At 35.7% G+C, this 13,867-nt stretch overlaps 1 protein-coding gene across 12 annotated transcripts in view; it reads right to left on the bottom strand.

The window, feature by feature from the left end:
• The window catches only part of KTN1 (kinectin 1), a 524,036-nt gene that overhangs the window by 369,065 nt on the left and 141,104 nt on the right, over window positions 1–13,867 (bottom strand). For 11 of the 12 annotated variants that reach the window (XM_074235885.1, XM_074235877.1, XM_074235874.1 and 8 more), the window contains 2 exons: window positions 12,681–12,801; window positions 9,848–10,332 (listed from right to left, as the gene is read on the bottom strand). In XM_074235885.1, coding sequence (XP_074091986.1) covers window positions 12,700–12,801 — 102 coding nt within the window. In that variant the 3' untranslated portion in view covers window positions 9,848–10,332; window positions 12,681–12,699. Of the gene's footprint in view, window positions 1–9,847; window positions 10,333–12,680; window positions 12,802–13,867 lie in introns of those variants that run through there. The other variant, XM_074235873.1, reaches the window with a different exon arrangement.

Genomic DNA, 13,867 nt, shown 5'->3' with positions numbered 1-13,867 from the left:
TTATTATCATTAACTATATAAATATTTAAATAACAATAATAATATTTATGTACCACTTTAACATTTGTGAAATGCTTTACAAATATTATCCCATTCTATCCTCATAATCATCCTGGGAGGCAGGTGCTATTAATATCCTCATTTTACAAATGAAGAAACAGAGAGGTTAAGTGATTTGCTCAGAGTCATATAGTAGATATCTCATAGGCCTTCCTGACTCCATGTCCAATACTATATCCACTAGAGGCTGGAAATAGAATGTAAATCAACTAAAGATAAGTAGAAAAAACTGTATCTTTCATACTCTAAGCTCCTTTCCTCTTCAAATTGCATTTGCTTATTTGTATAGATGTTATGTCACCTAGAGGATAAGCTCCCTTAGGGCAGAAACAATCTCATTGTCTTTGAATTCATCCCCTTATCTTTAACATAGTTCCTCAGTTCAATAAATGATTATTCAACTGAATAGTTGAGATGAAATCTCTGCTAAGGCTATGCCATAAGACTTTAACTAAATTGAATTGGAGTAATGTAGTAGAAAATACTTTTAAAAGCAATTTTATGCGATGATGTGATGTGGTGAGGTGAGGTGAGGTGAGGTGAGGTGAGGTGAGGTGATGCCTGTAGATGAGAGCCTGTAGAAAATAATGAAAGGAGTTATGTTTTGTGTTTTATTTTTTGGCTTCCTTTATTTAAATTGATCCCTCTCATTTGGTGAACAAATAATCATAATATAAAAGTAGCTAACAATGTGAAGGGGATAACACAGAGTGATTTCCTTTAATCTATTTGTGAAGTTGAACTAGATAATTTCTTTTTTCTTTCTTTTTTTAATTTAAATTTATTTTTTATTAAAGATATTATGTTTTACATTTTTCCCCCAATCTTGCTTCCCTCCCCCCTCCCCCCCCCCCACAGAATGCACTGTCAGTCTTTACTTTGTTTCCATGTTGTACCTTGATCCAAATTGGGTGTGATGAAAGAGAAATCATATCCTTAAAGAGAAGTCTAAGAGGTAACAAGATCAGACAATAAGCTATCTGGTTTTTTTCTAAATTAAAGGGAATAGTCCTTGTACTTTGTTCAAACTCCACAGCTCCCTATCTGGACACAAATGGGACTCTCCTTTGCAGACAGCCCTAAATTGTTCCCGATTGTTGCACTGATGGAAGGAGAAAGTCCTTCAAGCTTGAACATCACTCCCATGTTGCTGTTAGGGTGTACAGTGTTCCTCTGGTTCTGCTCATCTCACTCAGCATCAGTTCATGCAAATCCCTCCAGGACTCCCTGAAATCCCGTCCCTCCTGGTTTCCAACAGAACAACAGTGTTCCATGACATACATATACCACAGTTTGCCAAGCCATTCCCAAATGAAGGACATTTACTTGATTTCCAATTCTTTGCCACCACAAACAGGGCTGCTATAAATATTTTTGTACAAGTAATGTTTTTACCCCCTTTCCTCATCTCTTCAGGGTACAGACCCAGTAGTGTTATTGCTGGGTCAAAGGGTATGCACATTTTTGTTGCCCTTTGGGCATAGTTCCAAATAGCTGTCCAGAAGAGTTGGATGAGTTCACAGCTCCACCAACAGTGTAATAGTGTCCCAGATTTCCCACATCCCCTCCAACAATGATCATTATCCTTCCTGGTCATACTGGCCAATCTGAGAGGTGTGAGGTGGTACCTCAGGGAAGCCTTAATTTGCATTTCTCCAATAATTAATGATTTAGAGCATTTTTTCATATGGCTATGGATTACTTTGATCCCCTCATCTGTAAATTGCCTTTGCATATCCTTTGACCATTTGTCAGTTGGGGAATGGCTTTTAGTTTTAAAAATATGACTCAGTTCTCTGTATGTTTACAAAGGACTCATTTGTCAGAATCATTAGTTGTAAAGATTGTTTCCCAATTTACTACATTTCTTTTGATCTTGGTTACATTGGTTTTGTCTGTGCAAAAGCTTTTTAATTCAATGCAATAGAAATCATCTAATTGGTTTTTGGTGATGTTCTCCAACTCTTCCTTAGTCATAAACTGCTCCCCTTTCCATAGATCTGACAGATAGACTAGTCCTTGATCTTCTAATTTGCCTATAGTATTGTTTTTTATGTCTATGTCCTGTAACCTTTTGGATCTTATCTTGGTAAAGGGTGTGAGGTGTTGGTCTAATCTAAGTTTCTTCCATACTAACTTCCAATTTTCCCAGCAATTTTTATCAAAGAGGGAGTTCCTATCCCAATGGCCAGACTCTTTGGGTTTATCAAACAGCAGACCACTACAATCATCTCCTGCTTTTACACCTAGTCCATTCCACTGGTCCACCACTCCATCTCCTAGCCAATACCAAACAGTTTTGATGACTGATGATAATTTCTAATCTATCTTTTGACTCTAAGTTTATGTTTTACTCAAATATTTTCATATAGACACTAAATGGCATCAGTTCAAATATTGTGGAAGACAGTAAACTTAATTCCAAACATAGATTTTTAAAATTATTAATATGGCAAAAAAAAAATACTGTTGACCCACTAAAGGTATACCTTTATTTTCTCAAAGCCATTTCCATTGTCCTTCAAAAGAAAAATGTCCTTTAGTTTTTCAAGAGAAAATTTTTATAGGAATTGTCTCCCTCTGGTGGCAGTATTGATGAACATAAGAATCAATCCTTGGAATGAAAAAAGTTTGTTTTTAAGAGGTAGCTCTGGACCAAAGTTCATCACCCAGTGGCTATTTTTTTTTTCAGAAATCAGAGACTTAGGCAGGCTGGTCTTCAAACAGACAAAATTTATAACTAGGGCAGTGTTCAAAGTCTTTCATTTTGGTAAAACCTACCAGTCAATAAACATTTATGAAGCTAGGCACTGTGCTAAGCTATTTGCTAAGTTTCTAAAGAAAATCAAAATCAGTTCCTACTCTCAAAGAGAGTAGAGGGGAGAGAACATGCAAACAAAATTATAGGAATGTTTATATATCATATGTATGATATATATGCTCAATATATAACGTGTGTGTGTGTGTGTGTGTGTGTGTGTGTGTGTGTGTTTGATAAATCAGAGGTAAGTCACAGAAGGAAGATCCTGAGAGTTCTGGTCAGAACAAGAATACAATTGCTATTTAAACAGTCATTTAAGCCATCAAAAATCTAAATAATGAGCCAAGGGGGCTTTGATTGGGAAGATTATTCAAAAAGTCAGAATTATTTGGATTTAAAAACATAGTCAAATCTTCTCCTAGAAACCTGGTCCACTCCTTCCCACAAATATCCATAGCATCCATGGGAGGAGTAAGCTTAAACTTATAGTATAAGAGTAATAAGGCAACACATGTGAAAAATATATGATAAGGTTTAACTCACATCACCTGCTTAAGACCACTTGTCTGTCGTTACTTTTTGTCTTTCTTCCTTGAAGAGGGCTGATGGCATCACAGGGTCATGTTTGGACCTGCCTGTGATATGGATTTGAGTGAGGCAGAGCTGCTTAAAGCCATCAGCTTTACTCTCTTCCACGGTCCTTAATTTATCTTAGAGTTAATAGGAAATTATTTGAGTTGGTTGAGTAGGAGAGTCATATAGTCAGACTTGTTACTTAAGGAAAATCATTTTATTGGTATGTGTAAGGTGGATTTTAGTGGTATGAGATGTGAGTCATGAAGATCAATTAAGAGGCTTTTGTAACTAGAGAAATCACTATGCCTAAATATCAGATGGGAAAAAAAGGGGAGATGTATGCTCAATAAAAGTATTCACCATTGTGAGAGATGATGAGGTAAAGAAGTAAGTTGTAGAGTATAGTGGGCCAGCTCCTGGGAGTGATTTTCACATATCTTTGGTGACCTTTTCCATCAGAGATATGTATGTATCACTGCTCATTTTATGGATTTGTTAGCTCTCCAGTGAACCCTGACCTGGAATAATCTGTGACTCCAAAGGTGGTTGTAAAGGTTTTTCTGATAGAGAAGTATGCAGATTTCTAAGAACAAATATTGTAAATTTACCCAGGAAATTGTGAAACCAGGTCCCCTTTAACAGGTAGGTAATTCCTGAGATAAGTGTTGTAAAAAGTTATAAAAAGTCTTGAGTTTCCAAAAATAAATTTAGTAGATTCTTGTAACACACACACACACACACACACACACACACACACACACACACACACACAAACAGTATTCACCATTGTGATGGAGGACATACATAAAAGTGGGGATGAGGGAGTGGATGTTCCAACAAGATGATCTCTTAAATTCCCTTCTAACTCTGACATTCTGCATTGGACAAGTTTCTTTTCAAATTATATTGAAGGCAATTTTCCTAGTCAAAAAGTTGCCCTTATTCTCTTAAATAACTTTGAAAATTCTAAGAATTCAGATTAGTTCAATTTGTCAATCGTGTTGCCAAATGGAAGTCCTTAGCTAATTGAGAACAGGATGTTCCAAACAAATCCCATCCTCATTGCCAATTTCAAGTGCAGAAGAGTTTGACCTCAGACAAATCCTGCCAGGCACACAAAGTGTAATGCAGGTTGTTCTCTCCATTTCTTGGCTGCTTTGCAGGTTTTTTTTTTAAGGCAATGGGGTAAAGTGATTTGCCCAAGGTCACACAGCTAGGAAATTATTAAGTGTCTGAGGCTGGATGAACTCAGGTCCTCCTGACTCCAGGGCTGGGTGTTCTATCCACTGCACCACCTAGCTGCCTCTGCTTCAGAGGTTCTTTATTCAGAGAGACCAAAGAAATATTGATGAGACTTGGAGAGATTTATTTCATTATACTGACTTGGCAGGAAGCTGCAGGGTCAAGTCCACACATAAATCTGTATAAACTGCATAGCCCCAATTTGCTTATCAGTTCCCTAAGTTCCTATTCCATTTCTCATACTTGTTCACTCACGGCAAGTCTACTTGCATTCACTTCCATGACCCCATCTCCACACACTAATTCCACTTCCATCACACTGCCAGGTCTGCCCCCTAGTCTGGACGTTTATAGGGGCCTAGAAAAAGAACAAAGCTGGCATTGTGCCAAACCTGAGACTTACATAAGTGTTATTAACTAAAAACTACTTGTGTAACTGGATATCTGGATTCCATATAAAGACTCCATGTCCGGTTTGATTATATAACCATTACTAAGTGAATATCCAAATATGGGCATTACATCCAGTAAAGCTGGACCACTGTGATTAAGAGAAATTCATATTCCCATCCGGGTCAAATGGTTTACCTTACAAGTAACCATTCATAGTTCAAGAAGACTAATGATGAAGCATGCTATTTATCCACCTCCTAATAGAGAAGTGAGAGATTCAGGGTGCAGAATAAGACATATTTTTTTGAACATGGCCAGTGAGGGAAGTTGCTTTGTTTCACTGTGCATGCTTGTCACAACAAATTTTTCTTTTCTTTTTTTCCTCAATAGAACAGGGAATAGAAAGGAGAGAAAACAGGCTTACATTAAATAAGGGGAAAAAAAATTTTAAATTCATGACTAGCTGTCTGACCTGAGGTCTGTCACTTAAACTCTCTAAGCCTCAATTTCTTCTCCTGTAAAATGAAGTTAATAATAGCTCAACTTCCCTTGCAGATCTTACCTCAGGAATGACAAATACTTTGTAAATCTTCACATTATATAGAAATGTGAGTTTCTACTTGCATAGTATTATTTTCACAGGGTATTATTTATCTCATACCCTAGGATTCTCATTCCAGTTTTCTATTTTCCAGCTGGAGGATTTATTTCCTTATTTATGTCATGTCCTCATAAAGATGTTTAAAATGTTGCCTAATTTGGAGAAGCCTGTGTCACCTAATTTGGAGAAACATTTAAATATGTATTAAATAGATTTTTAAAGAACCTTAAAGTTTAAATTTTTAAATTATTTTATTTTCAGTATTTGAAAATGTTCTTCAATTTTTGCTGTCCCTGTTTGGACTTTTTTTGTTTAAGCATTAGCAAATATATATATAAACAAAAATTATCAATAACAGACACCAAAGTACTTTCAAACACCCCAGCTTCAACTGAGATATAAAACTACTTTAGAGTGAGGTGAAATCTTGATTTTTTCTGATTCATCATCAAAAAAAGTTAATAATCATAAACTGCTATCTGTAAATTAGCACACTTTGGTTAACATTACTAGCTAAAATTAATAAATTTCAAAAAAAGCATCTAATTTTGATGATTTTGCTTTACCCTGGTTCATATTTATCAATATAATTTCCTGGTTCAAGCCAATGCCAAGAATTTAATTATTTCCTCTCATCTGAATGCTTTAGGATTTTTAGGTCACTCAATGGTAGTAGGGCATTTGACTAGATTCAAAGAAACCAGGTGCTTCTTACTGCTGTATTATAGAATTTCTAAATGTTTCAGCAGAAGACAAATAAATAAGGCTTTGTCCCAGAGACCTCTCAATCTCCTTATATAGAAAAAGCAATTTCAGCTACTTCCATAGTTTAGGTATAGGGATGGCAAAGCTCTTCTGGATTACATTGACCCAACCAAAAACCCTCAAGGACTATATACCTATTCTTGAATCAAATGCAACCCATACCACCGAGAGCACAGTAACAAATGCAATGGGGCCAGTACTGGTACATGCTATAGATTGGACACAAGAATATCAAGAGGACATCAAGAACCCAAAGGAGGCAAAGCTCCAAAGAACCTAACAATTCCCATGAATTTCCAGAAAGCCAACATTCCCTTGAAGTCCTTGAGAGTGAGAGTCAAACCACTTCCTCTCTCTGGGTGCAAGTGAATCTGATGTTGGACTATCCTCTGCACCATTTGGTCTTACTCCCCCTTCAAATGTTTTTGTCACAGATGAAAACATTCCTAATAAGGATCAGTGTCTCTGCTAATTGGTAAGTGCTAAAGGTATTCCCCTTCTTATCTTTCACAAACATAATGGCAAAATTTGTTTTAAAGAGTTTAAATTTTAACACACACACACACAAATATATGTAGCTTTTTAATCTGTGAGGCCTGAAAGCAACATTAAATATCATTCTCCCTCCCATTCACTTCAACCCACAAAGATGAAACCTGGCATTTCCTCACTTTTTAATACAAGCTGAAGCAGGGGGGTAAAGGGAAGAAGAGAGTAGTGTTTGCTACAAGATGACTTCTTATGTTCCTTTTTAATGCTAACATTCAGTGTTGGAGAAGTGTCTTCTTAAATTACATTCAAGGAAATTTTCCTATCAAAACATTGCCCTTATGTTAACTTGTAAGTCTCTTCTTTATTTCCATCTTCTTTTTCTTTTCAAATTATGAAGTCAACTAAATCTAACCTAGAAATTCATTATTTTTGCTACTGGTAACACAAGAAGGCAAAAAGTAGTTAGTAAGAGACTAAGTCTAAGCATAAAGTACTGACCTGCACACAGCAGAATAACCAAACTTGAACAATATTCTTAATAAGGGCAAAAGAATTCCTTCTAAGATACAAGTATTTTGTACTTTTAGAAACCCCCTTTATGACTTATAATTTTGTGAACCAGATCATCAGAAGTCCTAGTTATTCACACAAATCAAAAGTTGTGGCTTAACCAGTGTCATCTGGATTCTGCACAATGGGAAAAGGGCTTATATTAGAAACTAACAGAATTACATGCAACTTCAATAGGAAATAGGTTAAATATCTTGTCTTAGGTCTACACTTTTCCAACCCTCCTGCATTCATAGAGATACTCTTTCTTTAAAGTTGCTCTGGTCCATATATATATCAGCTTTTATATTTTCATTTTATGCATCTTTCTCCAAAAAGGATTTCTTTCCCTAATTCTCTTCATTATTTATCTTCCTACTCTATTCTGCTCTAATTATCCCTGGTCCTCAGTTCTTTGGCTGAGCAATGTTATGGTACAAAGTGAAGCCACAATACTATTCTAAATGTATGCATTTTGTATCTTTGTGAAACTAGGAGAAATAGGTATATAAAATACTTTTATAAGCTTGAATCAGCCCTGCTACCAGAGCATAGTGGTGATGGAAAACAGTGCCAAGTGCTAGGTGTTTGGAATTATTGGCTTTCTGTGGGGTTCTTTGAAACTTTTGTCTCATTTTGGTTCTTGATGTCCTCCAAGTGTGTCCAACCTATAGCATGTACCATCACTGGCCCCATTGCATTTGTTATTGTGCTCTCGGTGGTGTGGGTTGCATCTGATTCATGAATGGGTATACAATCCTTGAGGGTTTTTGGTTGGGCCAATATAACCCAGAAGAGCTAAAAGGCTAGACATCCCTGTGTCTAAACCATGGAAATAGCTGAAATTGCTTTATTTCTTCTATATAATTTCTGTTTGAGTTGTGAAATAGTGATAATCAGATATCCAGCTTATTGCTCAAATTGCTTAGTTCCTCCTATTTCTTCTATACCTCACCCTGACCCCCTGAGAAAAGTACTTTTGTAGTATCTGATGATGCTGAATATATTCCTTCTAGTCATTAGAGAAGGCTGGAAGGGGGGAAAAGAAAGAGAGGAAGTTGAGGTTTATGCAATCTCATATCCATTATAGTTGGGTTCCACCATTTTAACTAAAATGAGAGGTGTTAGATGAAGTGGGGTATATATTCCCTTTATTTCATATTCCAAATGAGTGAAGCAAGTCAGTCTAGCTGAAGCAGGAATTAGGTCAAACCACTGCCATTGCCTTCAACCACTATCTTCTCTCAGACCCTAGTGGAGCTAGCTCTGGACTTAGTACTCAAGAGCCCTGGTAATATAGTGACCCCTAGACTACTGGCTCTGCTTCCTTTTCAACTCCCATGACCATCACAGAGGGTAAGACCCCATATAGAGTTGCAAATTGGCAACTGCTTCTACAGAATCTACAGCCTTGGCCCCTTAGCTACTAAAGACTCAGAAGAGAAAAATTCTTGCCAGTACCTTTACTATATGGTCAAATGGTTTGACATCAAAAATGCATATAGTGTTTACCTATGGAAGTGTCATTAAAGATGCTTTACCTTCCGTTTTGTCACTACATTCTAAGGACATTGGCCTTTCCTTTTGACCTGCAGCTAAAGTCACCTCTACATGTTGATTCCCCAATAAAATATGAGTTCCTTGAAAACAAGGGGTTGCTCTATTTTTCTATTTGTATCCCCAAGACTTCACACAGTACTTTGCAGTTGGTAAACACTTATCAGTACCTTTTTCTTTCAGTCATACTCTTCTTCTCTCCAATAATAATGTTTGTCCTTCATTTTTGAAGAAGGTGATGCCATGACAAGTTCATGAATTGGATTTGCACAAAAGGGTGCTGTGCTAGGTCACCAGTCTCATTTTTTTTCCTCCAGAGCCATCTGAGTTCAGTGGCCAGATACAAATCAGGACAACTGGAGGGCACTGGATGCAAGGCAATCAGAGTTAAGTGACTTGCTAAGGTCACACAGCTAGTAAGAGTCAAGTGTCTGAGGCTGGATTAGAACTCCTGTCCTCCTGACTCCAAGGCCAGTGCTCTATCCAATGCACCACCTAGCCTGCCCTTCTCTCCAATAATAGGACTTGGCTAGCCAAGAGGTACTGCACATTAACAGTGCTATCGCTAAATGGGAACATGGGCAAAAAAAAAAAAGCCACTTTCAAGAACAGATGAGTAAAACCTCCATTAGTCCTATAAAACACCATTTTTGGATGAAGAGGGAAGCAGGATAGGGAAGCATGGAGCAGTGTGATAGAAGGAAAAACAGCAATTAGTTAATTTGGTAGCTCTCTCTTTAACTGAGCAATTATTTCAACAAATAATTTTGCCCTTATTCTATGTATAGATACATACTGAAAGGGCTAAACAATATTGAAATTATTTGAATAAAATAAAAATAGAAGTCAGGTTTGAATAATAAGCATCCCTTTATTTGCTGACACCAGTACAAAAACTGATTAACATGAGCAACAACAAAAAAGTGTGTTTACTTGAGGTTGAAGTCAGAGGCTGCTACTCCCCAAAATGTTAAGTAAAACAGTGTACAACATCAGTATTAAAAGGTTAGCATTTTAGAGCCTTGTAATCTTTTAAAATTTTATTGAGCAAAATAAGGTAAAAGATTACATGTTTATCTTCAGGAATGTAAAGGTCTAATTATCCAAATAGTTTTTATTATAAAACTAAACTCTGAAGGTGTCTACAGAGTTGAGGTTTTTATTTTTCTCTTTAAATCAGTAGTCTAACAAGGATTAGAAAAGACAAAACTCTGTTCAGTGTTTCTGACAAAGTAGAAAGGGTGAAAACATAAATAAGGCTTTAATTTGGCAAAATATAATACAATGCCTTCTGCTATCCTCAAATGAACAGTTTAGGTTTCCCAGTGACGTCACTCTGTAAAAGAAAGGAAATATAGCCATTCAAAACAAAGAAAGGAGAAATATTCAAAAGAAAACTGTTGAATATACCATATATTCACAGCTTACTTGAGTCTGTCTAGTAATGAGTATTTCAACTATGTTTGAAGTACTAAAAAGAAACCAGAAACAATCAAAAAAGCCTTCAGAGATGAAAAAATAAATATACTAGTAAAAACTCTGAGAAACCAATTAGCATGCCTCAAAGTTTCCAAAAATTCTCTGACTAATAAGTTGGAGGATCAAGGTGACCAACTATGTTTTTAAAATCTGCTTAGAGCGGCAAGAAACATTTGAGGTCATCCCTAATCCCTATATTTTTACAGATGAGAAAACAATAACTCAAAAAGGCTTACTTGAACATAAACTTTAGATGTCAAAAAAAATTTTTTTGGAAAAGCCAGAATAATACAGGTAGAAGATGTTCAAAATAAGATGTATGGGGACTTAAAATGAGATATTTTAGAACTGTTGATTCCAGGGAACTACAAAAAAAATGCTAATAAATCTTTATATAGTCTGAAAGCCCTTCCCAGGTCTCTTCAATACTTTTTCAAGAAAGGATAAGTTGCATGTTCAATAGAAATGTACTGAAGTCAAGACTAGAGCTAAGAGTATTTCAAACAAGTGCTTCAAGTTTAAAAAGTATTATTTAATAACAAAAAATCTGAAAGATATTCCTCATATTTTGTATTGCCAATCTTTCCTGATTGCTCAATATCACAAAATAATTTCAAAATAAGGTACATGGGCTGTTTTATACATACCTATGGTGAAAGGTCATACAATATATATATATAAAGTGAAAACACTCTCTACCCTCAAGAATATGTAGTCAAACATTTAAGATGTATATAATCGCGGCAGCTAGGTGGCTTAGTGGATGGAGCACTGACCCTGGAGTCAGGGGGACCTGAGTTCAAATTTCGCCTAAGACACTTAATAATTACCCAGCTGTGTGATCTTGGGCAAGTCACTTAACCCCACTGCCTTGCCTCCCCCCGAAAAAAGATGTATATAATCACAATAATTTATGGGGGTGTTAAGACAGACAGGGAAGGAATTCTGCTGACATAATTAGAGCAGGTTCTGGACTTGCTCAGAACAACTTTTTGGAGGAAATGAGACTATTTTTGCAGTTTTAAAACATTATCATAAACTTAACAACAGTTAACAAACACAAATAAACATAAAACATAGGAGGAAATCTTACTCTAGATCCTTAGGTTTTTATTTTTTCTTAACAAGGCTAACTCTTCAACCTCAAAAACGGGTATTTTGAGATAGGCAGGGAAAAGTAGGTCATTCTTGAAAGGTGTGACAGAATGCTCTTCTTCATTAATAGAGGATATTCAGTCAAAGTGAGTCATCAGTACCACCATAAGAAATCAGAACTTTAAATGGAACTGGTGCTCCTATAAAAAGAATGGGTACCTAGCTCCCTAATAGGTTTAGATTCATTTATAACCTAAATCTTATAACCAGCAGACCATAGATGTAATGGTCTTTCTGGAAAGTACATACCTTTAAGAGTCTCAGGAGAACCATCCAAAAGCCTAGTACATACAAAGTGTAAAGAAAACTTGGTGCATGGAAAGTCACCTGGAGATTATTAGTTTTACCCGTAGTTATTTGAATCCCTAAGACCAAAAAAGACTATCTCTCCAAAAATACTAAAACAAATCAACTTACCAAGGCATAGCAGAATTTAAGAAAATATCACACTACTATACATTTTAACAATAATGGGTTTAACTTTAACCAAAAGTATTTATAAGTCAAAGAGAAAATATGAAAATATGAAAAGCTAAAATTGTTAAATTTCAAAGTAATATTCAAAGCCCTCTAATTTTTTTTTTTCAAAAACAAAGTTCAATAACTACAAAATTGCATCAAATATCTTAGGTCAACAGCAGAGCATAATTCCTTGTTTTTTAGAATCACATGGTATTAGCATACATCAAAATTAAAATAAACTAACAGACATGCTGGAAAACTTCAGCAATCATGAAAATAAATAAAACCTTTAAAAAAAAAGGCAAACCAAGCTCAAAGAAGACAAAGAATTATAGTTACACAAAGTTAACTTTTAACAAGAATTACAGGTGTGTTTTATTAAGCCAAAAACCCTTGGACAATATTAAAGAGAAGGAAATCTCTATTCATCAGATACTATACATTTTTATTCTGATGACACCAAGTAGAACAGCTCTAAAAGTGATGTTATGATAAATCCTGTCTGATTTTAATGGATCCTACCTTATATTAAAATAACCATTATGTAGCACTTAATAAATTGTGCAGCATTTCTTATTCATTTCTTACCTACTATCTGAAAGTTTTCTTATTCTTTTGTGAGCTGTTGATTTACCGCCTGGAGTAGCTGCTGTAACTGTGTTACAGTCTGATTTAGACTTATAGATATTGTCTCTTTTTCAGAAGATTCCTGAAACAAAAGCAAAAAGACAAAATAATTTTATTTATAATTCAAAGCAAAACAATTTCCAAGCAATACCCAGAAATAATTTATATATTTTATTTGTAAGATATGAGTAAGCTAAAAAATTACCAAGCATGGAAAATATCATCATTATATTTCAAAGGCAGATAGGCACCTGTATCACTAAAGTACCACATAAAAGTGTTTGATCAAAACAAGGATGAAGTAAATAAATCAATACCTATGAGTAGCAGGACATTTGCTTTTACTTTTTAAGCACTGAGTCAACAGTTTCATTTTTTGTTTTTGTTTTTTGTTTTTTTGGCAAGGCAATGGGGTTAAGTGGCTTGCCCAACGCCACACAGCTAGGTAATTATTAGATGTCTGAGGCTGCATTTGAACTCAGGTACTCCTGACTGCAGGGCTGGTGCTCTATCCACTGCACTACCTAGCTGCCCCAACAGTTTCATTTTTGAATATAATATTGCATCATTTAAAACTTATTGTATAATTAATAAATTAGTTTACTCAGCAATCAAAACCAAGAATCACAGCCTGAAGTACCAAATTTCTAATGCAATTCATTTCAGTTTAGTAATTTTCAATCATGTCTGATTCTTCATGACCCCATTTGAGGTTTTCCTGGCAAAATACTGGAGTGGCTTGCCATTTCCTTCTACAATTCATCTTACAGATGAGGAAACTTAGGCAAATGAATAAAGTGATTTGCTGAGGGTCACACAGATAGTCATTGTCTGAACTCAGAAAAATGAATCTTCCTGAGCCCAGCATCAGCACTCTCTCCATTGGACCTCCTAGCTGCCCAATGCAATTCATAATAAAGAAGACTTCTCACTTATCTGATAAGTGGTCATCTAGTTTCTGCCACCTCCATAGGCTGCCTTTCCATTTATAATAGTTCTATTTGTTAGGACATTTTTCCTGACACAAAACCTAAAATTGTCCCTTTGCAACTTTCTACCTATTCCATCTAGTTTTGCTCTCTGGGGCTAATAGAACAAACAACCCTTCCAATGTGACAGCTTTTTAGATACCTTAACACAGCTGTCAT

Source organism: Macrotis lagotis, chromosome 4 (genome assembly GCF_037893015.1).
Source record: "Macrotis lagotis isolate mMagLag1 chromosome 4, bilby.v1.9.chrom.fasta, whole genome shotgun sequence".
Taxonomy (NCBI): Eukaryota; Metazoa; Chordata; class Mammalia; order Peramelemorphia; family Peramelidae; genus Macrotis; species Macrotis lagotis.
This window is presented reverse-complemented; position numbering and strand designations above follow the sequence as displayed.